Source organism: Meles meles, chromosome 20 (assembly GCF_922984935.1).
Source record: "Meles meles chromosome 20, mMelMel3.1 paternal haplotype, whole genome shotgun sequence".
NCBI classification, from domain to species: domain Eukaryota; kingdom Metazoa; phylum Chordata; class Mammalia; order Carnivora; family Mustelidae; genus Meles; species Meles meles.
This window is the reverse complement of record NC_060085.1, coordinates 20,054,673-20,081,872: the sequence shown is the minus strand read 5'-3', so window position 1 is coordinate 20,081,872 and position 27,200 is coordinate 20,054,673. Positions and strand designations below refer to the sequence as shown.

General features: G+C 57.7%; 1 protein-coding gene across 5 annotated transcripts in view; it reads left to right on the top strand.

The window, feature by feature from the left end:
* CACNA2D2 (calcium voltage-gated channel auxiliary subunit alpha2delta 2) overlaps window positions 1-27,200 on the top strand; it is a 139,836-nt gene that overhangs the window by 67,029 nt on the left and 45,607 nt on the right. For all 5 annotated transcript variants that reach the window (XM_045991637.1, XM_045991636.1, XM_045991634.1 and 2 more), the window contains exon 3: window positions 3,418-3,534. In XM_045991637.1, coding sequence (XP_045847593.1) covers window positions 3,418-3,534 — 117 coding nt within the window. The remainder of the gene's footprint in view (window positions 1-3,417; window positions 3,535-27,200) is intronic.

Here is a 27,200-nt window from a genome sequence, read left to right as displayed (position 1 = left end):
AGTGGAGAAATGACCTATCTCCCAGCGCTGGGCCATCTGCTGAGCTCGATCCCTCGAGTCTCACTGGGACATGGGGCTCAGCTCATGGCCCACCCCAGGGGATGGGGGCAATTGGAACAAGTCCAGGGGAATGTTACGAGGGGTGAAGCAGTTGAGATAGAAGGAACGAAGGCTGTTTTGTCTCAGAGGCGAATCGAAGGGATTGGGGGACAGGGTTGACTGGTAGCTTGACCAGCCCCTGCAGCTCTAGGATTTAGCCCTCATCTCCCCAGAAACGCCTCCTAGCCCATTTTACCACCTTTGCTCTAGGAAGGATTTAGAAAGGCAGGGAAGGATGGAAGGGAAGCACAGACAGCATGAGCAAAAGTGTGGTAGTGGGCATCAGGATGGGCTGGGAACCCAGAAGCCTGCAGGGGCATGCCAGGTCAATGGCGGGAGAGGCCTCAAATGCTGGCACCAGGGCCAAGCAGAGGGTGATCCTAGAGGGCCCCTGGGACAGGGGGAAAATGTGGCAGATAGAGCCCCAGGCTCCAAGAGGTAGCACAGCTGCAAGCAGGAATACAAAAGTCAGACCAGGTCTAGTTGGTCCCAGAGCTCTGCTCTTGAACGTGGAATTGGGCATATGCATTTTCCAAGGGTCCATTACACACAGGCCCCGAACTTGGGGAAAGTTGGAAGAGAGCTGTTATCAGCGCCACTGTTATCAGGGGCATCCCTGCGTCTAGGCCCCTCTGCTGTCACTTCCAGGGCTCAGGCTGAGGTGTTGGAGACAAGGACAGGGTGGCTGGAGAGGGGCTGCCCCAGGGGAGGCCTGGGAGGAGGGTGAGGCTGGAGGTGGGCCAACCCCAGGAGACAGAAGTTGTCTGCCCAGGAGTGGGAGCCAATGGCTTCAGATCCTTAGTGTGCAGATCCAGCAGGGTGAGCGGAGGCAGGGAGGGACTGCGATTCCTTCTGCAGAATTCTGGTGATCTCCAGCAATAGTAGTAGCGACAATAGCAGAGGATCCTTGCAGTCCTCCATCAGCCTGCAAAGCAGGGGCTGCTGGTCTCTCATTTAATAAATCAGACACTGAGCCTTTCAGAGCCCTGGGGTATGACCCTGATACCTGGAGACCCACTCCCTCTGCGGCCCCTGAGCCCTGGCCCAGACACCGTGCCAATTTGCAGGGGCACCCTGGACCCAGTGGGGAGGAGCTCCTGGGCCCCCCGAGGAGAGCTGTCAGAAGGCCGCTCTGATCAGGGACTGCCACTGCTATGGGACACCTGCTTAGGACACCTGCGAATGACCTTGACAGGGGAGTCAGGTGTGGGAACTTGATCCCCTGCCCTGAGAAGCCAGGCAGCTGCGCCCCCTGCTGGTGCAAGTGGGCCAAGGGAGCACTCGGCCGAGGCTTCCACCAGGCTGAGACAGGGCCTCCACACATCCCCTGTCCCCGGTGCGGCAGCCCATACTTGGGAAAGGGTATATTTTTTAAGTCCTGAAATCTGAGGGGGCGCAGTCAGTTAAGCGATCGACTCTTGGTTTTGGCTCGGGTTGTGATCTCAGGCCCTGATCTCAGGGTCGTGAGATCAAGCCCCATGCAGGGCTCTGCACTCAGTGCGTGGCATTATCTTGACATTCTTTTTCCCTCTGTCCCTCCCACTCATGCTCTGTAAATCAATCCGTCAATCAGTCAATCTTTAAAGTCCTAAAACCTGGGAAGGAGAAGTCTGGGAGGATGAAGGACCTGGCTTTGCCACTCAGGGTCAAGTGGCCTTGACCTGTCCTTTCTTATTTCTGAGTCTGTTTCCCTCAGCAGAGGGCATTGGTCTCCAGCCTCCTCCCCACATTTCTCAGTGACACCCCCACCCCCCCAGACTCAGGCCCCTCCTTGACCTCTGTCTCCATCACTGCCTCCCATCTGGGGGCTTCTGCCTTGAGGCATGACCCAGGGAGCCCAGGGAGCAGCCTGGTCCTGGTGCCCACGTGGGGTCCCCATCCTCCCTGCCCTGCATCCAGGCTTCACGCCTCGCCCTCTAATCGCCACTGCTCTGTGGGAAGGAGCGAATTCACCACAAATTATTTTGTTCTAAGAGAAGGACAAAAAGAAAAGAGAAGCTGGGAGGGATAGGGGGCGGCAGGAGGAGGAGACTGCCTGAGCCGGCTTTGTGTGGTACTTTAACCCTTGGACTGCTGGGCACTGGCTGGGTGGCAGGGCTGGGCTTGGGCACGCCTTGTCCCCCACCCCCACCATCCGCTGCTGGAGGCCTTATCTCCTCCACGTCTTGCTGTCACTCTCCCGACCTTATCTCGCCTGCCTGTCTGTCTCTCATCAGCTGCCTCTCCCACCTCCTTATCTCCTCCTCATCACCTCTTCTCTCTGTCTCACTGCGTCCCTCGGTACACACAGCCGGATGGCACGGCCCAGTGGCGGCCATTCAGTGGTGGCATGTGACCTCAGTGAAGGAGTCAGCTTGGGGAACAGACCTCCTGGGGTCACCTGGACGGACACGGGCAGGGGTGTACGATGCACACACTCACACACGAGCACACACCCAAGACCATAGCCTGGAACAAAGAGGCCCACTGAATTCACTTCCTCGACTCCCGCAGAAGCCCTAGGCAGCTTCTGGAGGCCCTACCCCACCCCAACCCTAACACCCGTGCACGCAGATGGGTATGTATTGAGCCATAACACACACACTCACACATGCAGAAGCGAACTGTCAGCTTTACACCCCAACGTGCACGTGTGCACAGACCCAGTCCCCAAGGAGGAGAGAGGGGTCGATTTGTCTTCCCCATAGGCCTTTCCCCCTTGTCTCCGCCCCCATATTCTGTGCCCTGAATAACAGAGGAGCCCCTGGGGGTGCCCAGGGTTCCACTACAATTCTGTAAGTGCCGGAGGCAGCACCAGCAAAAAACGGTATGGATGCCTGAGTCCTTGGGGAGCAGTGGCTAGGTGTTTCTGGTGCATGTGTGGGTGTGTGGGTGTGTGTAGTGAGTGTGGCAGTGTCTTTGTGTCAGCAGGCATGTGGTATGCAATGTGTGCTTATCGGTTCCTTCTCCCCCCACGCACACGCCCTGCCTCCTCTCCAGCCCACCCTTCCGCCTCTGCTGCTCTCAGCTCCGAACTCGCCAGAGGTGTGTTGCTCCTGCCTCCTGGGGGAGGAATCCCAAGTCCAGAGAAGGCAGTGACAACGCTGTCCAACCAACCACAATCGGGGCTAGCTGTGGAATCTGCGACGGGAGCCTTCCTTCAAGTTCAGGAGGGCACGGGGCCCAGCCCGCAGACATCCACGCTCTCTAAGTGGCCAGGGCCAGAGTTGGGGCGGGGCCGAGGGCTGGACCGTACTGGGCAGAGAGGATATGCGGGGTGCTGTGGCGTGGGAATGGGGGACTCCCCTAGCCTCACCCCTGACTCCTGCTTCCTTCTAGATCTACAAGGACAACCGGAATCTGTTTGAGGTGCAGGAGAACGAGCCCCAGAAGCTGGTGGAAAAGGTGGCAGGAGACATCGAGAGCCTGCTGGACAGGAAGGTGCAGGCGCTGAAGGTAGGTGCTGGTGTGGGGTTGAGGGTGGGCCAAGGGGAGGGGCCCTGCGCGGCCCAGGCAATGTCCCAGCCCATCGTGACCACACGGCCCTCCTGGCCCTTGGAATTCAGGCTGGGCCATCACAGGCAGGGCAGTGCTCACCTGGATGTGGGCAGCTAGGGCAGGAACAGATGGGTTTATCAGGAAGAGGCTCCATGAAGGTGGATCTGGGGTCTTGGGGGCCTTATGTGGGCATGAAGATGGGGCCCAGGCAGTCTTAGAGTCCTCTGATCCCTCTGCTCTGAGTGTGCCCTGGAGAAGCACCTACTGGTAGCTGGGAGGGTGGGCTGCAGCTCTAGTGGGAGGGAGTGTGGAGTGACCCTGAATGGCCCATGGCGAATGCTGGAGCCCTGTGATGCTAGGGGTTGAAGCCCCTGTTCTGCCCATGACCTTGAATGTTTCTCTGCCTCCCTCTGAGTCCAGTCTCCCTGTCTAATCTTGGAGAGGTTGTGCCTATCAGCTCCAGGGTGCTGCCATTCCGTGAGTTGGCAAACCCTTCTAGGCTGCGTTAACGAGTTGTATGAGGCCAGCAGACCCCCCTTGGCTTCCGCCCACTCCAGGGTCGGGGGACTTCTGGAGCTGCAAGGTTGCCCTGGGGGGTTGTGCAGTAAGTGAGGGAGAGTGCCCAAGCTGCCGCCACCATCAGAGGCACAGTGCCACTGCCCCAGCCCCAGCCTGTGCCAAAAGGAGGAGTACAATGAAGAGGAAAGGAGTAGTGATACACATGACATGGATGAACTTGAAAACAGTCCACTAAGTGAAAGAAGCTAGCCACAAAAGACCACCTATTGTGTGATCCCATTTGTGTGAAATGTCCAGAATAGGCAAATCCATGGAAATGGAAAGTACATTAGTGGCTGCCTAGGGCTGGAAGGGAGGCGGGAAGGGAGGGGGATAAGGAGTGTCTGTTAATGGGCAAAAGGTTCCTTTTGGGGGTGATGAAAATATTCTAAAATTAGATTGTGGTGATGGTGGCACAACTCTGTGCTAAAAAAAAACAAAACAAAACACTGAATTATAATCGAGTCCCACATCAGGCTCTCTGCTCAGCAGGGAGCCTGCTTCCCTCTCACTCTCTCTGACTACCTCTCTGCCTACTTATGATCTCTCTCTGTCAAATAAATAAATAAAATCTTTAAAAAAAAAAAACACTGAATTATATACTTTATGTGGGTAAATTTCATAGTATGTGAATTGTGTCTCAGTAAAACTAGTTACAAAAAAGGATGAGGAAGTCCACACAAGCCATGACCAGGCTCAGGCCAGGGGCCTGGCTGGGTCAGATCAGGGCAATCACCTAGCCCGAACACCCACCACATCCAGGCCCCAGGAGAGAACTAGGACCCCTTTCCCCAGGAACTGGGCCCCGCTGTCCCCTGAGGTCCCCTGCCTGCCCATTGTGTGTGACCTGCAAATCATAGAACAGCGAGAGGCTGGCATTCTGGGACCAGAGGCCCAGAGGAAGTGGATCCTGATGGCTTCCCACCCAGTGTGGATCCAGACAACCCAGAGCTGGGCTCAGCCCAGCCCAGCCTGACTTTTGGGTTCGGGATTTCCTGGTCACAGGTGGGGAGACAATTGGAGAAAGGAACTGCCATGGGGTGGAAGTGAAGCCCAGCCTTTAGCTAGGACAGCAGTCCCTTGGAGCGGGTGTGGCGGGGGGGTCCAAGAGTGTCTCCCCTGATTGTGAGAAACACTTTGCTGCCCAACCACCCAGCACACCATGTCCCCTCCTTGCTTTTCCTAGGACTAGGCCTGACCTGGATGCTCTCCTCTCCTGTCTCTCCTCTCTTTGTCTCCCTCTGTCCCATTCATTCCAGACCCCTCATTCGCCTACTACTTCCTTGCTTTGCTCCAGTTTACAAAGTGCAGGCTCCCAGCCCTGAACTTGAGTTGAAATCTTCTGATAAATTCGGGAAAAGGCATCCTTTGGGCCTTCAGGCCTGCTGCCCACCCCAGCTTTAGGACAGACGCCCCACTCGTGGAGCCTAGGGCCCAGCCCCCTGCCCATCCTCTCCGGGCACTACAGCGCTGGGGTCCCTCCCCAAGCTCCTCCCCCAACTCCTAGACGAACAATCAACCCTGACAGCCGGGAAGGGAGGGAGAACTCAAGGCCTGGGTTCTGATCCCAACCCTCTACCTGTACCCCACATGCTGTACCCCACCCCATGAGGCAGGGCAGATGGCTCCCCCCCCGCCCCCCGCCGCATCTGCAGCCCAGCCCATGGCCTAGTCCACCGTTGTTGCCAAATGCAAATTACTCTCAACAGACAAATGATGGAATAGGGCCCTCACTGATGGGGTACTCACCATGTGTATGTCTGACACAGGCCACTCTTGACACGCTCCCTGTGAGGGAGGCTTACTTCACAGAGGGGAGGGTCACTGGGATCCAGACATGCCGTGCATCAAGCCAGGATGTGAACCCAGGTCACTCTGATGCAAGGCCAGTCCCTTGACTCCCCACATGATTCCTGAGGTATGCACAGAGCCCACAACCCTTACCTACCCAGCATCATGCTGGCCACGAACTCCCCCCTCCTGCAGTGCCCCTGGCTCTTGGCCCACAAGGTGGCTCTGTCCATATCCCCAGAGGAAGCAAAGGACAGCCATCCTTCCCCTGCCTTGGTCCTAATTGTTCCGGATGAGCTTTGGTCTTAATTATGTTTTAAATTTGCTTTTAATCAAGTTCTGGCCCTTCTCTCCTCCTTTCCCACATTTGTTTGCAGCCTAAGTGCTTATGGAGGCAGGGATGTGGGGGGCTGGACCCCTCACTCCCCACTGCATTGTTCCTCTCTCCCTGGATCCCATCCAGTAATCCAATTTAAAGCCTCTTGCTCTGGTCTGGAATTTTAATTTGGGGCTTGCAAAGAGGAATCTGAGCAACACAGGGCGGAAGTTCACAGTCTCATCTAATCAGGGACAATCAGATGTTTGTTGCGAGTTTCTCCGAGCTGCACAAGGTGATTCATGGGGCTGAGAGTCAGGCAGGAGCAGGCCAGGTCAGGGGCCTTGCAGAACAGGCAACCAGCACTCCCAAGTCCAGGAAACCCGCTGGGCCTCAGCTTTGGACACACAGAGGGGAGCTGTCTTGTGACTTATACTGCCCAGGGAGAAGGGTCCTCTGAGCCAGGGCCCACTTTCTAAGGGTCCTGACTCCCAGGAGTGGGGGGAGGGGAGGTGCCTGAGTTCTTACAGCACAGTGGAGGCAGAGATGGACCCAAACCAGGACTCTACTCTGCTATACTCCCTGCTGGGACCTTGACACACAGCCCCCTCTCTCAGAAAGGTCATTTCTTCCTGGTTGTATTTCTTCCTCCACGAGTCCTCCAGTTCACTCACGGCCCACTGCGTACCAGGCGGTTCTGGGGGGAGAGGGGGAGGACAGGCCCTGTGCCTGCCCTCATTGAGCACTCGGTCTAGTCCTGTCCCAGGCCTTAGTATCCTCCTCTGTGAAATAGGGACATGAAACCATTTCTGCCTGGTACTTCTGGGCTCACAGAAGTACCTGGCTCTGGTTTATAAAGGCCACAAAGAAAAGCCAGTGTCCGCAGAGCTTAGGCCATCCTCAGCACCGTCCCTGGCATCTCTGCTCTATGGCTTAGAGGAGAGGCTGCGGGAGGAGATGCAGCCTTTTTTTTTTTTTTTTTTTAAGATTTTTTTTATTTATTTGACACAGAGAGAGAGATCACAAAGAGGCAGAGAGGCAGGCAGAGAGAGAAGGGGAAGCTCACGCTCCCCTCTGAGCAAACAGCCTAGTGCAGGACTTGATCCCAGGACCCTGGGATCACGACCTGAGCCAAAGACAGAGGCTTAACCCGCTGAGCCACCCAGGCACCCCGAGACGCAGCCTTGATAAGGTGAGGAGTGACCTCAGTGCAGGGGCCTCCAGCCTCCTCTCGGGGGTGAAGCCATGGGCATTGTGGCTTAGTTGTCTCTTAGTTGTCCCAGAGAATGGGAAGCCCAAGGCCAGTGCACCAAGGGACATGAATGTGGCCAGAAGGCTGCTCTTGGGGAGACCCTCTTACCTCCAATTTCAAACCAGCCAGAAGCCGTGGAGAGGTCTGGCTTTAGAAACCCAGGATCTAGAGACCTTGGCCCTTCAGCTCTGCCCCACACTCCACCTCGGGTATGTCCCATTGTCCCCAGGGCCGAGACCTCTCCACTTGCTGTGCTTTTGCGCCTTTGTCTTCATGCAGTGTTTTGTTTGTTTTTTTTTAAAGATTTTATTTATTTATTTGACAGAGAGAGATCACAAGTAGGCAGAGAGGCAAGCAGAGAGAGTGAGAGGGAAGCAGGCTCCCTGCCGAGCAGAGAGCCCGATGCGGGACTCGATCCCAGGACCCCGAGATCATGACCCGAGCCGAAGGCAGTGGCCCAAACCACTGAGCCACCCAGGCGCCCCTCATGCAGTGTTTTTAAACCTGCTTGAACACTGGAGTCGCTCGCGGAGCTTTTAAATTGTGACGCCCGGGCCCCGACCCAAACCAAATACCTCAGATTCTCCAGGGATGGGCCCGGGCTTCAATAGTTTTCAGTGCTCCTCAGATGATTCTGTGTAAGTTCAGAGGTCAGAACGTTTCCCCGAAAATGGGCAGAAATAATTCTCTCCCGTGGTTATTGGCCTCTTTCTTAGGGCCTGCCAAGTGCCTCGCCTAAGATAAGCCAGAACATTCCAGATCTCTCCAGATCCTCTCTACAAGCCAAGGGTATCTTATCCCCATTTTATATTTGAGGAACTTGAGCCCCCAAGAGGTTAAGCCACTGGCCCCAGGTCTCACACCAAATTTAGGCTTTAGGTCTGGGCAGTCAGACTTCAGACCCCACATACTGCCCCCCAGTGCTGCCCCTGTATGCTACCATTGGTGGCCGCATGGCGTTGACTGACTACAAGGGGAGGGCAGGGCTGAGGGAAGAAGGGAAGGGGCTCTGGCCTCCTCTGACAGGGGCTTGCTCTGAGATGACCTAGTGACCTTGGGGGGGGTCCCTGCCCCCGCAGGTTTTTCCTTGCACAGTGGAGAGAGACCCTGAGCACCCCGCCCGGTCCAGCCCTGGGAGGCCAGGATGGATGGGACAAGGGGGCAGTGCAGCAGTAGCCTTGGATCTGGGGGCTCCAGCAGGCAGTGTCCCCACCCTCCATTGCCTCTCTGGAGAGCAAGCATCATTTAAGAGTAAAATTAAAAACCCTTCCGCACACAGCCGCCCTGCTTTCGCTGCTAATGGCCACTTAACCCAGTTAAACTGATGCATTGTTGGCAGTGTGGCCAGGTCTGTTCAGGAACTGGGCTTGGGGCTGGGTGCTCAGAGGAAAGGGAGGAATGGGCCAGGGAGGGGACCAGGGAGTGCCCTGGAGCTGTGGAGAGGACCACCCCCTCGACCCCACCCCCCTCAGTGGCGGCTTTCTTTCCAAGTCTCCAAGAAAGGCGGGGTTTCTCTCTGGCAGCATGACTGACATTCTGAGCAGGGTAGTTCTTTGTTGTGGGGCCCATGTGCGTGTTTTGGGGTGCTGAGCAGTATCCTTGTCCTCTACGTACTAGATGCCAGGAGTACACCACTCCCCCAGCTGTAACAACCAAAAATGTCTCCAAATCTCGCCAGATGCCCCCTGGGGGCAAAGCCCCACCCCCGGTTGAGAATCTCCGGTTGAGAATCTCTGTCTAATGGGAGAGATGCAGCCGTGGGGAATAGAAAGCCCAGAAGCAGGGGCCGTGGGGACCTCAGAGAGGTGCAGCCTGGATGGGGAAGCCCCAGCAGGAGGAAGATCCTTTCAGTTTAAGAGGGTAAAAGTGAGCTTGAGGCTGCCTGGGGGAGGCAGCAAGGATTTAAGGGGGGGGCAGGGAATTCAGCGATGAGAGAGCTGGAGGCTGGTTCAGACCTGTATCCACTCATGCACCGATTGCTGGGGGTCGGACGAGCAGATCAGCCCTGAAAGGAGAAGGCCTGGAGGAGGCCTGGCCCAGAGTGGGAGCCTCAGGAACGTTCAAAGAACAGGTGCCGGGACCGTGGTTCTGCTTTCTGGCTGGAGGTGAGCTGCTGGGATCCGACTCCAGACTGGGGAAGCTGCAAAGAACCCCGTCATGGGGTACAGACAGGGCAGGGGACTCAGCACGGGCTGCCTCCGCCCACCCTGCTTGGCGCAATTAAAAGGTATTTATGTGGGGCCGGCAGTGGCTTCTGCCTCCCCTTCATTACAAACATTAAGAGATCTTGACCCTTCCACTTTCCTGCTCTTGAAAGGAGGCGCAGGCACGTGGAGCCAATTAGGCGCACGCGTGGGCGCCAGGGGCCTGAGCAGCCCGTTCTCCCTGATTGCAACGTTTACAGCTGATTATTCTCCCCTCACCCAAACAGCGCTGCTCCTTCCTGGCAAGGGGCCAGTGCCATACAGAGGAGCCACCTGGGGCCCCCAGGGATGGGGGGAGCGCTGAATGAGTGAATGGGCACCCTGCATGGGAACCCTTGGGGACCCTCCTTCCCCACAGGGAGGCAGCGAGAGAGGTGCCCATCGAGGAAGCAAGGGCAGGGCCCCGGGTGGCAGTGAGCACCCAGGAGAGACAAGCAGCATGTGGTGACAGAGGGTGACCATTCAGGAGCAGGACTCGGCAGGTGTGGCTCTGAGGAGGCAGCCTGAACGTGCGAGGGAGGGAAGGTGATCTGCTGTGCTGTCCCCCCACACACACACCCCCACGGGTCCTGGGACTCAGCATGAGCCTCGGACGAAGACATGCTGCTCTAGCAACTGGTGGACGTGTTTGCAGGGACGGCCTCCCCTATGTGCATCCTCAATATCCCCAACAACCCAGAAGCCCCTCAAAGGCCTCCAGGCTCAGCAGCCTCCCTGGGAACAAAGAGGGAGAGGGAGAGATGGTGCGGAGAGGGTGTGGCCACAGGGTCCTCAGGGGAAACCTCATTCCTCCTCTCCTCCTGCATGCCCTCACCGGTGGTGGTCAGATGAGGGCCTGGCTCGGCCTATCAGGCCTCAGGAAAGGCTGAGCTCTGTGTATTTGGACCAGGCTGTCCTGGTGCCTGGGATTGCCCCTGTAGCACAGGCCCCTCTCCTGGCTCCTCCTCCAAGGTACAGGGGCCTTAAGAAGGGTCAGAAGAGCTGTGGCCATTCCCCAACATCTGCTAGCCAAGGGGTCTGGGGCCTGGGTTGCAATGCCCCTGAGGTCCACAGAGCCTCCTGGGTCAGCCTTACACCCCCAGGCCCTGCTGCTGAGCTCACCCTCGTGGCCGCAGGTCGGAGGAAACTGAAGGGCCATGGGTCAGACCAGGGAGCTCAGCATCCTGTTTGCCCTGACCAGCATGGATTGCCTCCTGTGGGGACACCTTCACCGAGGCACCCCAGGCCCAGATCTCCCTCCACAGGGGGTATCAGCCTTGCCCACCCAGGGGCCCTGCTCACTTGGTCATTGGGCAGACTTGCCTTCTGCCCCCGGTCTGGCCCTGGGTGTGGAGCCAGTCTCCACTCACCGTAGAGCAGAGTTACCATTTTACAGATGAGGAAACAGAGGCACTGCCTGGCTAAAACAGGGTCATGACCCCCCGAGCCTGTGTGCCTGCCCCTCCCAGCACTCCCGAGGATTGGAGGAAGCAGAGCCACGTAGGCTAGAGCAAAGGGGAAGGAGACGTTGGGGTTCTCCCCGTCAGGGGGGCAGAGCACAGGCAAGGGCCTCAGGGCCAGACCTCAGTTGTCAAACACAGGACAGCTATAGAGGGTCTCTGGGGTGAAGAGGCGTGCGAGCACAGGCTGGGAGCCACTGCCCTGAGTTCCTTCTTAACACTGCTACAGCCTGACCGCCACAGGACGGGGAGTCTAGGCCTCGGGGTGGGGTGGTCAGCCGGAGGGAGACACGCTGGATTCCACTCCCCAGAGAAGCCTGCACAAAGGGAGGATCCTCTCCTGCTTCTGCCCTCCCCGCTTGGGGGTCCCAGCTGGCCACGTGGGGCAGAGGCTGGGACATGGAGGAAGAGGGCCTGTAGGTGCCACAGGGACAAACCAGTCTAATTCAGGATCAGAGAAGTGAGAAATTTAATTGGGTTTTAATAGCTTCTGGCCCTTTGTTCTGAAATCCTCAAGTACGAGGGCTGGGGGAGGGAGAGTGCGTCTAAGGCAGGGCAAGCCCGTGGCCCAGCTAGTCCCCCTCTTGGACCCCAGACTGGGAGCAGACAGACAAGCCTCGAGGTCCTAACGTGCAGAACAGCTGCCATGGGAGGGGCGAGTCTAAGGAGACAGCCTGGAGGTGGCAGTGCTTGAGCTGGTAGAACCCCAGAGGTGCAGAAAGGGAAGAAGGAAGGAGTCTAGGCCTGGCCTGACAGTGAGAGGGAGCGGAAGTGAGTCAGACTGAGTCTGCTGGAGTGCTGTGGGCTGGGAAGGGAGCCCAGCAGGTGCAGCCCATGCAAGGCTGTTTCCACTGGAGGGGAGAGGGGATGGAGACAGGACGGAGGCCCGGCGGGGGGGGGGCGGCAGGGTTCACCCCCGGGTTCTGGAGTGGAAGCTGCGCATCTGTAAGCATGGCCCTGGTGCAGCAGCTCTGGGAGTGGCCAGTTCCTATGTCACCCCATTTTCTATGGCTTAAAATACATAGGGACCCATGCCTCCGCTTTGGCGGTGAGTACCTATGGGGGAAGTGAGCCAGCTCACAGGGCTGCTGGCAGGGAGGGCCTGGTGCCTTGGACCCAGCCCAGAGGACTGGAGCAGCTCCTGGTGCCATGGTGACCCTGGGAGTGTCCCCTAAGGTTTTCCTGGAAGAGGTCAGGTGATCCTGGCTTTGTGTCATGAGATACCAGGCATCTCCAGAGCGCTTTGCTTCTTTCAGCCTCTGTTTACCATGCTGAGCACCTGCTGTATACAAGCACCATACTAGGTTACCAGGTACAGAGATGGGGGAACAGACCTGTGGGGCCCCTCCCTCGAGGACTGCCATCTGCCGAAGGTGACAGTGATGTGACCCATGCCACAAAGTGTGGACACTGCCCAGGCCTGGGGGACCTGGGTGGGGCTGCGGGGGTTGCTGGAGATGCAGGCAGAGGAAGAGGATCCAAGTAAAAAGGCGCAGCGGAGGATAGACCAGAGGGAGAGAGGGCGTACGCATGTCCCCCTGCCGCGGCCTCTGCAGGGACGTGCTGATGGAGGGTCTTGCCTGGGGCCTCGGCTCTGCAAAGTGTGCACATGGACACCATGAGGGAGTTCTTGAGGCAGAGGCGTGCATGGGTGTGCCCAGTCACCATTGCTGGCAGTCTAGTGGAAAGCTCACCTAGCAACCACAACCTGCACAGTCCTGACCTGCACTGCCCCCAAAGCAATCTCTGGCCGGGTGTCCCCCCTAAAAATGCAGCCTGGCTCATGATGCACGCGACCAGGCCCAGAGCAGAAGGTGGCCATGATTCAGGGGCGTGAAGCGCTGCTGGGCAGCAGCTCCCACTCTGCCCTTGAGTAGCACACCAAGCCCTTGGCAGATCTCCCTTTCTCTGGGCCTCAGTTTCCCTACCTGTACAAGAGGAACAACAAGCATGGCCTTACAGATCTGTCATCAGTTTACTCCCAGGCCTTGGTGACGCCGATTCAAGAAAGGATACACGTGGGATGGGCCCCATGGACAGGACTGGTCTGTGCCTAGCCTGGGACCAACCCTGGACTGTCAGCCTTTGTGCCGGCCCTCCCTACTCTGGATGCCTCATCAAGGACCCATCCCTAGCTTCCACTTCTGTGGACCACACTGTCCAAGCTGCTTAACGCTTCCTGCCTCCTGGCACAGGCCTTGGGTCCCTTGTTTGAGAGGCTGGTCACGGTTGTCGGGCCCTTTGTTCCAGCCTTCCTGTGTTTGCCCACTCTGTGCCTCGGCGAATGGGAGTCGAAGCATGTTTGCTGTGTCAACACCAGCTGGAGCCGAGGGGATGAGGCCCTCTCCTCCAGCTGCCCAGGTGCCTTGGGTTCAACCCCCTTCCTGGGTGGTTGGAGTTGGTAGGCAAGCGGGCAGCTCCCCACCTATGACCCACCCGTTCACCCATGGGACTGCTGGGCCTAGGTCGTGCAGGTGTGGGGAACCAGCAAGGGCAGCCCTAGTTAGGGAGCAGGACAAAGAGGGACCAGTATAGTCTGCCCTGTGCTTAACTTGGGAACTTCCTGGCAGAGACAGCCTTCAGGCATCTGAAGGCCAAGTTCAGGGCTTTCCCATTCTCTATGCAGAATCCCTCCGCAGGCCCAGCTCCACCCCTCTACCCCTCCCTAAGCCCCCACCGTGTTCCTAGTTATCGGATCCAGCCGCAGTCAGGCAAATGGACAGATAGACAGGCATGGAGACAGGGTCAGGGCATGGAGTCGAGAAGAGTCCACCTGGCAGGATTGCCAAGCGCCTTGTCTGAGCTGAGACCTGGCCAGCCCTTATACACGTGTGTGCCATGTGGTTACTGCTGTTACAAGGCAGGGACTTGGGCCACAGGGAAGAGCCGACTCTTGACCTCACTCTGCACTTTCACAGAAGGGTCCCTGTTATGTGGAAGCACTGAGAAATAGGGCTGAGGCTGAGGCTGGAGGGAAGGAGGGAATTGGCCTCTCAGAAGGTGAGGAAGAGCATTCTGGCAAAGAGAACTGCTGGAGGGGGCCTGCAGGTAGGAGTGGGGCTCAGAGTCCTGTTTGGTTGCTGGGTTAGAATGGGAGGGGACGCAGGTTGAACCCGCCAAGTTCTGGGTTAGCGTAGGGGCATGGGGGAAGGTGGTGCTTACAGGGACGGGGGTCTTGGACAGGAGTAGGCTGTGGAGTGAGAAGGCTGAACCCCCGGGAACCAACAGGGATTGTCAGCAAGTAGGCAGCACTGCCCGCCTGCCCCCACCTTCCTTCCCCAGGTGTTTGCTGACCCCTCCCCGAGGGAAGTCAGGTGAGGCTGGTGTGCACTGCTCACACCCTGGGGGGGGGGGCGTGACCTTCCCCCCAGACCCACTTACACCTTAGTGCCCCTAGGCAAGTTTAGCATCAGCGCATGTTCCTGCCCAGAGTTCTGAGGCCTGAAGGTCCTCTGAGCATGTATCTTCGACCTTTGACTCTGGTCACTGGAGGCCTCAGGGCCCTGCTGGGGGCTGGTTTTTAGACATGGGCTTGGGGGGTCCCAGAGCACCTTCCTGTGCGCCTGTAGTACCAAGGGCTCAAGAATTAGGGCGTAGGCACCATGGAGTGGAGGAACAGCCTGGGCCGAAGTACCCCCACATCCCTCGGGGGGAGGATCCTGACCCCAGGGGCCAGCAGAGAAGTCATGGGCATTTAAACAGAAAAAAGGACCTATCCGTGCCCTGCCAACAGCAGGGACAGCCCAGTTCGTGACAGCTACAGCTGTCCTGCTGGAGGATGTACAGCTACATCGTCCGTCTTGACCGTTCATGCATGGGACCCCTGCCGCAAGGGCAGCCCTGACCCCAAGACACGAACTTGCAGGGGAGGCGGTGGGGTGTGGGGAGAGTGTGGCCATTCTTCTTTCTCCGGGGCACAGGTGGGCGCATATCCCACAGCGGTGTCTAGACCTGGGCATGTGTGTCGTCGTGGGCATGCACGCACCTGCTTATTTCCCTGCGCTCGTGGCTCTCACGTGGCCCAGGACTGAGCCCTGTGACTGTGGCCTGAGTGACAGGACTGTGGCCCCACCATCTCCCAGGGATGGCAGTGACCTTTCCCCACCTCCCACATCTATACCTATGCCTTCTTTTATCAAATATTCTGCTAATCTCATCTCCTTGTGTGACTGCCGTGTAATTAGCTCATTTTGCAAAATATTGCATCTGTCTTATCCGCCTCCCCCCTCCCCACCCCGCCTCTTCCTTTTCCCAGGAAAGCGTAGGCGGGGATGGGGTCGAGGAAGATTACTGGGGATGAGTCTACCTTACAGGGAGGCCCTGAGCAGCCCCCTGCACACTCACAGGGCCCCCCACGCACACACACTGATCCGTCCACAGGCCCCATTAACACACAGCCTGCCCCCAGAATCATGGAGGTCAGTGGGCTGGGGGTGTCCCCGCCCTCCTTCCATCAGGATGGGGTATGGCCGACAGAGCCCTGCTCCTGGAGAACTCACACACACAGGGACTGCCCAGGCCCAAGCTGGGCTGAGACTAATGAGCTACTAAGTGGAGGTGCCCCAGGTGGACCTGTGTACGGCAGGCAGGCTGGGGCAGGGGAGTTGCGGAATGTGGAATGCCCCTGCTCTTAGGTGTGGCCACGCACGGAGGGGCTGAGCCACGTGCACAACCAGGACCTGGTTTAGAGGAATCCCCATGATCCTTACTATCACCTGCCTGCCACTGCCACCCACTGGACAGGGTGCCACAGCGGTTAGGCCGCCCTAAAACCCCACACCATCCCATCCCCTGCCACGAGCAGGATCTGGTGTAGCTGTGAGGTGGGGGCTGCTTGGGACAGGGACTGTGGACAGGGCCTATATGGAGCCTCGAGTAGGGTCACACGTGTCCCAGACCTTGGCCCTGACCAAGTGTGACAGCCCCAGCCAGGGGCACCAGGAACATCTGCCTCCGGTGGTGGGGCTGAGCAGAAGGAACAATGTGGGGCTTGGAGCTGTTTTAGCCTCGGAGAGTGGTGCTGCTCCCATCCAGCCATCCCTGCCGAGCCCCTGCCCCCACCTCCCCCACCCATTCTGGGGATGGGAGAGCAGAGGCTGCGGCCTCCTCTGCACAGAGAGCCCTGGGAGGCTCAGAGCCGGCTGCAGCCGTCAGGTGGCTGCAAGGCTGGGCGCGAGCCCTCGGCTGGCATGGCCTACTTTCCCGCGACCCCCGCCCCCCGCCAACGTTCCCACTGTCTCCCTGCCTCCTCTTGCTTCAGCTCCCTCAAGACGTGAATTCTCTTAAACTTTTAATTAAAAACATTCTCCTTTCTCCCCCCAAGGTTTGCTTCCCTGTGATTTTCCTCTTAGAAGAAGAGATGGGAGGAAGGGGACAGTGGGCCAGGAGTGGAGGTCAGGCCTTTCTAAATCTCCATAGGGGACCCAAGGGAGCCAGGGCCTGGCCTGGAGGAGGCTGCCAGCTACCCCCAGCCCTGGATCACCCTCCCTGGCTTCCTGGCTGTCAAAGGGGGCATTTCTGGGAGCTCCAGCCCTGGGTGCCACTGCCAGATTAGAGGAATGGGGCCAGCCTGAGGACCTGCATGCATTTCCACTGAGTGGAAGGGCGCTGCCTTCCTGGGAGAGTGGTGTCTGCTCCAGCAGCCTTGGGGTCACGCCCAGTCCGTGGATCGCAGGTTGGAGAAGCGTTCCCAGGGTTACTCGTCAGGCACGATGCAGCCCAGGGTTGGTGTCATGGGCCTCGAGGTCACCAGCTAGGTCACAGCTACTTCACATGTACAATTCCCAGCTCAGCTCAGGGGCACAAGGTCGGGTCCAACCTCACAAGACTGTAGCCCCGGGAATGCTAGGGACACAGATCATTAATGCCAGGAAACCAGAATAGCTTCTCTAATTATGGTGCTGGAGCGGGGCTGGCCCACGCCCCTTCCCCCAAGCAGTGGCATGTTAGCCTGTCCCTGACTCTGGAGGGAAATGCTTCCATGTCCTCAGATTCCTGTTCTGGAGATGGAGCCCACCAAATGTCTGGCAGTTCTTCCTTGTGTCAGACCACGATCCCGCCTGCTGAAGCCCAAGTCTTGGTTCCACCTGTAGAGAATTCTGGCACACATTTCCTTGCCCAGAATCCCTCCTGTGGTCCAGGAGACAGGAACAGAGTCACCCCCGTCCCCCTGTGCTCCTGTCTCTTCCTCCATTTCTCTGCAGGTTAATTTTCTTCATCTGAAGGCTTCCAGGCCCAGCCCCGGAAGCCCCCCACAGACTCAGACTCATCCAGGCACATCCCCTTGTCCCATTCTGAGATGCCCCCACCACAGGTAGTGCCTCTCCCATCCCTAGGGTCCAGGCCCCCTCCAAGCCCCCAGAGGCTCAGGACTCAAGACTGCAGTCAGGCCTGAGCTCAGGAGAAGAGCAGAGACATCGCCAGCAGAGCCCACATCTCCATGGGGTCCAGTCCTTTACCCCTTGCCTTGTTCTCCCTGTCCAGCCTGCTGCATGGACAGGGGACAATGGCGGGCCCTCGTGAGAGCATCAGGATGCCCCCAGAGAAGGGGATGCAATGGGGACATGAGCCCCGAGGGGCCAGAACAGAGGTTCCCCCACCACTCACCTCCTGGGCTGCCCTTATCACCCCTCCTGATACACTGGGTGTGTCCCACTCTGCAGCCTGGAGGCTGCCATGACTGGCCCTGGGAGCACTCAGGGAGACATCCGCACAGAGGCGGGTAGGCTATGCCAGGATTTGGCCAAAGAATTGGCCGGGAGGAGGGACAGGCCAGAGAGGACCACAGCACGAACCAAGGCATGAAGGGGCCAAGGGCAGGGGCTGGCTCGAGGTAGAGGCAGTGCACGGCCAAAAAGGTAGAATGGCAGTGAGAGGCCTTGAACACCCAGCACAGGGAATTAGACCCCTGGCGTTGGAAGCCCTGGCAGTCTCCTGAGTAAGGCAGGCATGTTCCTTTTACAGCCTACATTCACTGCACCTGCTGCCTGGCGGTGCCTGCGAGGTGGCCTGGCCCCACCCCCAGGCAGTGCCACTGCAGGTGCCCTGTGGCTCTGGGGGTGTCGGAGTGGCGGTGGTCGTCAGGGAGGAGCCTGGGCCTTCTCCACAAGGCCGAGGGGTGCAGCCCCCCCGCCAATAGGACAGAAGCACGGTCCCACCTCTCACGGTGCTGCCCTCTCCTCCTGGCTCGTTCTGCGACGGGGCCCACTGGTTTCCAAAGCTGGTTCAGGCAGGGGTGGAAGACTCTTCTTCCCACTGCAGCACATCTCGGGGCTCCCCGAGCCCCATCCTGTCAGCCTCCTCCTAGCCCTTCATTTCCCAAGCACACACACACGTCAGGCTGCTTGCTGAGGACCCCACAGTTTCAGAAGCAGACCTGGTCCTGCCTTCTGGGACCTTGTGGTCCAAATGGGAGGCAGAGGGCAGCCAGGTAATGGGAGGATGTGTAATGGGACGTCAGGGGGTTTCAGAAGAGCGTCCCATCAACGGGGCAAGAGGCGGGCGTTGGCCCCCGCACACACATACCCCAAAGTGCAAACTCAGAACCTGAGCAGGGCTGGAGGCAGTGAGAAGGTTAAGCCCCACCCCCCGACCCGGGACACAGGGGTGTCTGCTTGTGGGGTCTGACCGCCTTTGGGTCTCCTTCCCATGGTCCAGCCTCAGCACCTGCCAGGAAGCTGAGGAGCTTCCCCTAGACATCCCTTAGCAGACCCCCACCTGGGCCCAGAGCACCGCCTCCAGGCAGGCGTTAAGAAATGCAGGGAGTGCTGGGTCTTCCTGGGTTGCCCAGCACCAGCCCACCCCAAGCGGCTGCTGGTGTCAGCGAAGGAGACCTCCAGCTTGCCCTTTAGAGCTCCCAGCAGCGGTGATGGGGCCCACGTGAGACCAAAACACAAGTGGTATATGTGTTTGTTCGTGGGAGGCTGTCGGTGTGGCCGGGCTGTGCCCCGTGTGCATGGCAGGGATGGTGCTGCCTGGAGATGCATGCCCGTGTGTGCGGCTAAGGGGCGGGCCAGGGCTCTCCGTGATGGGGCATGTGTGCACCGGTGGATGTGGGAGACCCATGGGGTATGCGCTGGAAGAGGCTGAAGAGCTGGTGGGGAAGGGAGGGAGCGCTGTACCACCACAAGGTTCCTGCTGCCCACCGCGGCCCGTCTCACAGGCACTCATGTGGGCGTGCTCCTGGCAGCCACAGACACGCATCTGTGTAAAAGCCGTGTGCTCCCAGCCCATCTCCCACTCTGCAACCACGGCAGCACACCCAAGCCCGCGCGCCCACACCAACGGTATAGATAGACGGGCACGAGTACCTGCAGGTAATTCCCGTGTGTGCGTGTGGCCCAGCCCGTGCACGCGCACATGCGTGCACCTGTGTGTCCCAGCTAGACGCCCCTGCCCGGAAACCGCTGTCACAGCTGCCTCATCCCTCTGTCCATTCACTGCACCACTGCACCTAGGGGAGGATATCTCTGCTTTACAGACCAGGAAACTGAGGTGCAGAAGGGAAAAGGCCCCTGGATGGCTCCAGAGGGGGCCCAAGCCTCCCGGGATCCCATCTAAGTCTGACACAGCCCCACAGCTGGTGTCGTGGTCTCCCCAATGCTCCTCTGTAGAGCCTGTGGGGTCCAGGACAGAGGCATAGTGTTTTCAGAGCACCCTGTTCCTGTCTGTTCTCTCCTTGGCAGGGCCACCCTGGAGCCCCCAGTGAAGCATCTGAGCTCACAGTCATGGTTTGGGGAGAAGCATTGCCATGAACCTTGTGCAGGAAAGTGACCTGCAGAAGCAAAAACGGCCTCCACCAGACCTTTACCAGCACCCCAGTGCTCCCAGCTCTGGGAATCTTTTCCTGGGAATCTGGCCTCCCCTCCCCATCCCTCTGGCCTGGCCTCCTATCTCTGTGCCCCTTGACAACCCCCTCTTCTCTGCAAAGTCATTCCTCAGTTCATATCAGCAGCTCCTGACATTCCTACCTGGAAAGCTCTCAGAGGTAGGCCATGTACTGAGCCCTCACCACAGACCGGGCTCTGGCCCAAGAGAGGACACAGAAGGAATCAGGCCCTGCTGTGACCTCAAGAGAGCCTGGCCCAGGGTGGCCAGCCTTGTCAACCAGCCTGGTGCCTTCATGGTACCCACAGCTGTTAGAAGCTGAACAGGAAGCTCTGCACAGAGTACAATGGAGCTGGACATGAAGAAGCAGGCAGAGCAGGGAGGAGAAGAGTATTCCAAGCGGAGGGAATGTTCCATGCAAAAGCATGGAGGTATGAGATTGTGGCCGGATAGACACTTAATCAAGCCCCTGTCTCCAGCATCAGAGCGTCTGCACAACCAGACATTCATTCATTCATATGTTGATTCAGCAAATAGTTACCAAGAGCTGGGCACTGGGGCCACTGGGATTGAAAAAAAAAACAGCATTGTGCCTGCCTCGGAGAGTGCAAGGTGTGCTGGGGAAGTCACGTGACAGAGCAGCGCAGTCTTAGATGAGGGCACGTAGGTCCTGGGAGAACCCTGAGGAGGGGTATGATGGAAGAATATGGGCATTTGGGGAACCCTAAAGAAGAGACCTTATGGAGGAACACGGGCCACTGTCAGAACCCCAAGGAGGGGCCTGGCCAGGACTGGGGCTCATTCATCAGTATTTTTTTTTCCATTTATCAGTGTTTGATACGCAGTCTTCAGAGGCCCTCATAGCTGGGAAGGCCCCTGGCAATCCAAGTCTACATCTTTCATTGTATAGACAGTTAATCTGGGCCCTAGGCTCAAGTCTCTAGGGTTCCTGTTTCAAGAGTGTAGTTGTAAAAAAAAGAAAGAGTACAGTTGTATTGAATAAAGCAAGGATTGCGCATAGCCAGACCCAAGTCCGGACTCACACAGGACCTAGTCCTCTCTGCACAGCGCCTCCAGCAGCCCAGACATGGAATTGCAGGCCTAAGAGGCTATTTTTGGGAGCCAGAGGGAGCCCTGCCTGTGTCCTTCTTCCGCCAGGAGGAACAACTGGGGTCTTAGGATTTCACTGAGCCTCAGTTTTCCACTACAAAACAGCAACATGATTCCTGGCCTGTTACCACACTGGGCACTGGTGAAGACGGGGAATGCTGGTTCCCAGGACTGGAGCTCCCGGGAAGGCCTTTCCATCTGGGGCCAGAGGGGTATTGGGGACATAGGACCGCCCGCTAGTGTAGCAGCAGAGCCGATGGCTGGCTTCCTCTCCTCCTCAGTGGCTCTCGAGCCATCCGTCATTTACAAATTCTCTTCATTTCTAAATAAAATGATTTGTTAATTTGAGTGAGTGATCACCACTCGTCCGAGCCTCTTTGCAGGCCCGGGAACAGCTTGTGGGCTCCCGGAGCCCCGTGCCGCTGGCCTGGCACAGACTTGGAGGGGTTGTTTTCGATTTAAATGTGAATTGAATGAGGAGAAAAATGTTTCTCTTGGCAATTCCATAGGAGCTCGCTCTTCTGACAGATGTTGGAGTTTATTATCCCATCGGGCCAGCGTTTTGTCGAGCAGAATTGCTAATTATTTCAGAGGCCCGGCCACAGCCGAGGAGGGGAGGGAGGTGGCGGGCGCGGTTCGAGGCGGCATCTGTCGATGCTAAGCCCAGCCCACCACCCCTCTACTTGTCGCCTAGGAGCTGCAGAAATTTGGGGGCACGGGGCACCCTGGAGGAGGCAGCAGGGGCTGGGCTCTTACCAGTGGTGTTGTAGCCTCCTCCTGAGGTTGTGGAAGGTCACTTTGGGGGTCTGGGCTTACTTGTATAGTGGGCCTGTGGGTGGTAGATGGGGAAAGGCTCCAGAAAGAGGCCAGTGTTTTTCCCACTGTGTGAAGCCAGAGTCATCGATTGCGACAACCACACCTAGGCGGGGGCCGTGCTTGTGAGCGCGTGTGGCTGGGTGTCTTCATAACCAGGGGCTCCGTGCAGGCGCGTGGGAGCATGTGGGGATTTGGTGTGACCGTGTGCTGTGTTCGCGGGTCACAAGCCGCCTGGGGTGACTGCACGTGTCTGCGAAGGAGACGCCCGCAGCTGAGTAGCTCAGTCCTTCAAGGTATAGCTCTAATTCATGTCTGTCCCCAGTCCCTGCACTGCAAGGTGAAGGAGGCCTTGGAAGACAGATGGCCAGAGGGGGCTAGACCTCAGGAAGGGTGGACCAAGGCTGACTAGGGTGTCACTCAGCTGCTCTGGGGTCCCCTAGGCTTCAAGGGGCTCCCTGGCAAATGGCTGGGTTTCTGGTGAAGATGTGGCCCTGGCGGCCTCCCTCCCAGGCGCCCCCAGCCCAAGGGTCTTAATCTCCCCTGCAGCAACTTAGAGCAGCAGGCAGAGCCAGTCCTCCTGACTCCCTCAGCCCAGGTCTGACTGCAGTTCATCTCTAAGGCAGGGACTGGGGTTGGGGACACATCTAATTCCTCCTGCAGTGTCCCTGAGAACCACCCCCACTGAGAAACATCCCGACCACTGCCCCCTTGATCACCCCATCTCTCCTTCCTGAGCCCCAAGACAAGGAGCCGGACGCCTTAGCCCCCAGTCCCGGCCAGCTCAGGACTCAGCACGTCACTCTCTCATCCTGGTGTGTCCCCACCCCTGCCCCGCCCCCCTCGGCCTCTACCACTCTTCTTCTCCCTCACCAGCTCCAGGCCAACCCGAGCTCAGCTCCCTAGGTTTAACACAAAGGCAGCAGCAGCAGCTGGGCAGGATTTTATAACCCTGATTTACACTGGATTCCCTGGGGTTCCAGCTTTAGACTCCTGATGCAGGCCGAGACCAGCAGAGCACAAGGTGGGGAGGGTCCTCCCTGGAGTTGGGTCAGGGAGATGGAATCTCAGTCCACAGTCGCCAGGCCCCAGAAGGTGACATGGAGCCCTGCCACCTCAGTCTCTCCTCTCCCCATGTCCTGGGCCCTGGCCCTCCTAATGGGGGCACTGGGAAGCTGGGGAGGGGGTATCCAGTGATCCCCAGGCTAAGATCCTGCCAGACACATCTGACCATGTGTCCCTAGGAACCAGGCCCTCTCTCTCCTCTGGATAAAACCACCGTGACATCCTTCCATTAAATAGGGCATGTTCAGAAGAGAAAATTGCTACTATTTTCCCCTTTTACTTCACTGTCATCAAAAATTGATCCCATATTGCATCCTTATTTCAAAGAATGAGCTAAAAAAATAAAATAAAAATTCTCGGTCCTCAGAGCGACAGCTGCATCAAGCTTCCCATTCCCCCTGCTCCCACTCCCACCCCTGGGAAGAAAGAAAAGAAAGAAAGAAAAGAAAATCATGGTCACGGTGAGGGGGAGGTGCCATGGCTGGCCCCTCTAGGGCCGTGGAACATGGCTTTGGGGATGAGGAGGGGCAAGGCACATGACTTTGCGGGCAGAAGGGGATTTTGATCTGGTGAAATGTGGTAGAAAATGGGGTAATTGGGGGAGGTTAATTTGGATCTAAATGGAGCGATTCGTTATCTCAATAAGAAGCGTCTCGTTTTCCAGGGAGACGACTGTGCCTGCCAGATGCCGCCTGCCACGGTCGTGGGGCGGTGGCTCCAAGCAGGTCCCCACCACCCACCACCCGTCAGTCTCGGCTCACAGAGCCACCCATCCTGCCGGACCTGGGGAGGGGATACAGAGACGGGTACAGGAAGGGGGAAACTAAAGCTGGGGAGAGCAACTGGCCGACACTCCACAGAGAGCTGGACTCCTGTCCAGTACTCCTTCCCATGGGTCTAGCTGTCTCTTAGAAAAGGAGAGCAAAGGGGCGCCTGGGTGGCTCAGTGGGTTAAGCCTCTGCCTTCGGCTCGGGTCGTGGTCTCGGGGTCCTGGGATCGAACCCCGCGTTAGGCTCTTTGCTCAGCATGGAGCCTGCTTCCCCCTCTCTGCCTGCCTCTCTGCCTACTTGTGATCTCTCTCTCTGTCAAATAAATAAATAAAATCTTAAAAAAAAAAAAAAAGGAGAGCATGGAGGGCACCTGGGGAGCGCAGGTGTTTAGGCATCTGACTCTTGGTTTCAGCTCAGGTCATGATTTCACGGTCCTGGGATCGAGCCTCTTGTCTGGCTCCATGCTTAGCATGGGGTCTGCTTGGGATTCTCTCTCTCTTTCTCTGCCCCTCTCACTCATGCTGTCTCTCTCTCCCGCTCGCTAAAATATATAAAATCTCAAGGAAGGGAGGGAGGAAGGAAAGGAGAGCATGGGCAGGTTCGGGTGCACAGTTTAATTTGGCCTATTCACTAATTCACTCAGCAAAATATTGAGCATCTTTTTAAAAAAAAAGCATACGTAGTAAAACATAGAATATGAATAATAAGGATAAGACAAAAGAGCCATGATAAGCAGCCCCTGGTAGACCAGACATTTGGTCTAGTTGAGTCTCTGAGTCGACTCTGAGCCTCCTGGTAGCCAAAGGGAAAAGGGACACCGACTGCTTTGTGTTCTGACTACAGAAGATGAGACATTTAGATCAAATCCCCACAGAGGCCAAGTCCCGCTTCCCATGGAATGGTGTCTGGGAGGACTTTCACAGTGATGCCCCTCAGCCCCTCCAGCCTTTACTAGAATCAGGGTTCAGGACCTGGCACCTGGACTATAGTGTGACCTCAGGGATGTCCTGCTGCCCCAGCCTCAGAGCCTTGCTGGAGGCTATAGGCAGGGGCTGCTGACAGCTCTGGGATTGCTGGTCACAAAGGGATGACCAGCGCAGCCTATAGCCCTGCAGGCCTGGGCCCAGCAGCAGAACAGATTTAAGGCTGGGTCCCGATCCTCCTCCCACCTGCTTTTCTTCTGAAAAACAGAACAGTAGCACCAGCCTTGCCCCCCATGGTAGTGTTCGCCTTATGACTGTCGGCCCCCATGAGTGATGACTGTAATCACTAAGGCCCCCAGTGGGTGGTTGGCAGGAGACGGTGCCCAAGATCTCCTTGGTCTGCGTGCGCATCTAGCCTGGTATTGGCCACACTGTGATTGCGGGGCTGGGGGGTGAGCATGGTGGTGTGGGAACCCCCTCCCTCCCCTGGGCAGTCTGGGACGGGGAGGGTGGGTCAGGGCCTGATTCATCCTTGTCTCCAGCCCCCAGCTCAGGCCACAGAGTTTTCTTCTTGTTGAAAGAAGAGGTGTTCTGGGGGTCACCTTTTCATTTATTCCATACTGCGGTGTTCATTGGGATAACACGAAGTAAAATGATCGTAGGCAGGAGTGAGGGCAGGGAGGAGGTAGACCAATGAATGAACGGGGGGACACTTGAGGAAAGACCACTCGGCAGGAACAAGACAGGTGGTAGCCAGAAGGTTCTGTTTGGCCAGGCACGAGTGGGCAGAAGCCACGGCTCAGGGAGCCACCCCACACCCTGCCACCCCAGGAAGCAGCCCTGCCCAACCTGTGCCTTGGGGACGGAGTCCAGGACATGAAGCTGTGGGCTCACCTGCCTCGTGTGAATGTGCCCGAGCGCACACTGGCCCGCATGCGCAGGTACACCTGTTTCCACACTCCCATGTGCATCTGGGTTCACATAGTTTCTTAAGTCTGCAGCTGTGTTCCCAGACTCACATGCTTGTACACGTATGTACACGTTTGAATGCGCATGTGCACACGCCCTCCTTCTCCAGCTCCCAACCCTCCAGCCCCTGTTGCAAAGCTGTTGACCACAAAATCAGCTGGAAGAGGCCTCATGGCCCACCCCCTACTGAAGACAGAGAGTCCCTGCCATGCTCCTCCCTGGCAGACTTCCTTCAGTGGAGGCTCAAGAAGTCCCCATCACAGGAGCCCCACTTACCCTTTCTTGTGGGGAAGTTTCATGGTGGAGGGGGCACCCCAAAGAGTACCCATCTCTGTGGGTTCAGGGAAGGAAAGCAGATCCAAGAGCAGTGAGCAACTTCTACCCTTATCCTCACGGCTCACTGCACCCCCGCCACCCACCCAGGGGAGGCCCACCTCCCACTGAGCTTTGGATTTTCCACCAGTGACATGGGGTGAGATTGGCTCGTGGAAGTTCTGCCTTGATGAGTGTGGAAGAATGACCCTGGGGCCTAGCCAGCCAGCCTAGGACTTGAGGTCTTCTCCTCTAGGAGATGGGCCTGGCCCTGACCTTCTGCCCCTTATCTAAGGCAGTAGTCTGCGATCTAGGCAGAGCTAAGCACAGCTGCCCAGAGTGTCGTCAGGCTCAAGGCTGATGAACATAAACCCACAGCAGTACCCAGCTCCAGCCCTGATGCTGTGAAGGTCCCAGGCTGCAGGCCGAGCACGGCAGCAGTGCTGGAGGCTGACCACAGGTGGCAGAGGGCTCCTGGGGGCCAGAATTTGCTGGGTGACCTTGGGAAAGACACACAGCTCCCCACCTTCTTAAGGGACCCCTCTTGCCTCCTCTGGCCTCAGCCAGTGGGAGTGGCAGGCAAGAAATCTGAAGCCACCCAGGACGACAAGTGCAAGGTCATCCAGTAAAGCTGAGGCTGCACAGGCCCATCCAGGTCTTTTCCTGCCCCCTGGATCCCTCTCCGGGCCCCACAGTGTTCTTCTATCCCCTGTGCTCCCATCCATAGCCAGCCAAAGACCACCCACTTCCTCCTCAGCAGGGGCTCAGCGTCTCAGAGAGGGCACGGGGTGTCTCATGGATGAATCAGTGAGCGGAGGATGGGGAACAGCCCCCACCCTGCTCTCAGAGAGCCATGACGGCAGACAAACTGACCAACCACATCTGAGCCTCAGTTTCCTGATCTGCAGAATGGGCTAGGCATGGGCCCTGCTTTGTAAGGACTGCTATGGGGATTAATGTTTGTGCAAATCACAGGTCCTACAAGTGCACTTCCAGACACAGGAAGTCCTTGCTGACCGTGTATACTTCAGGAACATTTTTTACTCAAAGCCCCACCTGATCACCTGGTCATAGGTCTCTCCTCCCCGGAAAACCCCCAGCCATTCTCTGCAGTTTGCTCCAGCCCTGCCTTCAGAAGCTGTCCTCTTCTTCAGGCAGTCCCGGGGGCCCCTCTCCCCCACTCTCAGGGCACATGTGACTGGGAGATTAGCCCTTCCTAAGAAGGCCAAGTGCCCTTGGGCTCCATGTAACCAGCACTTAAGTATTCCCCTGTTTT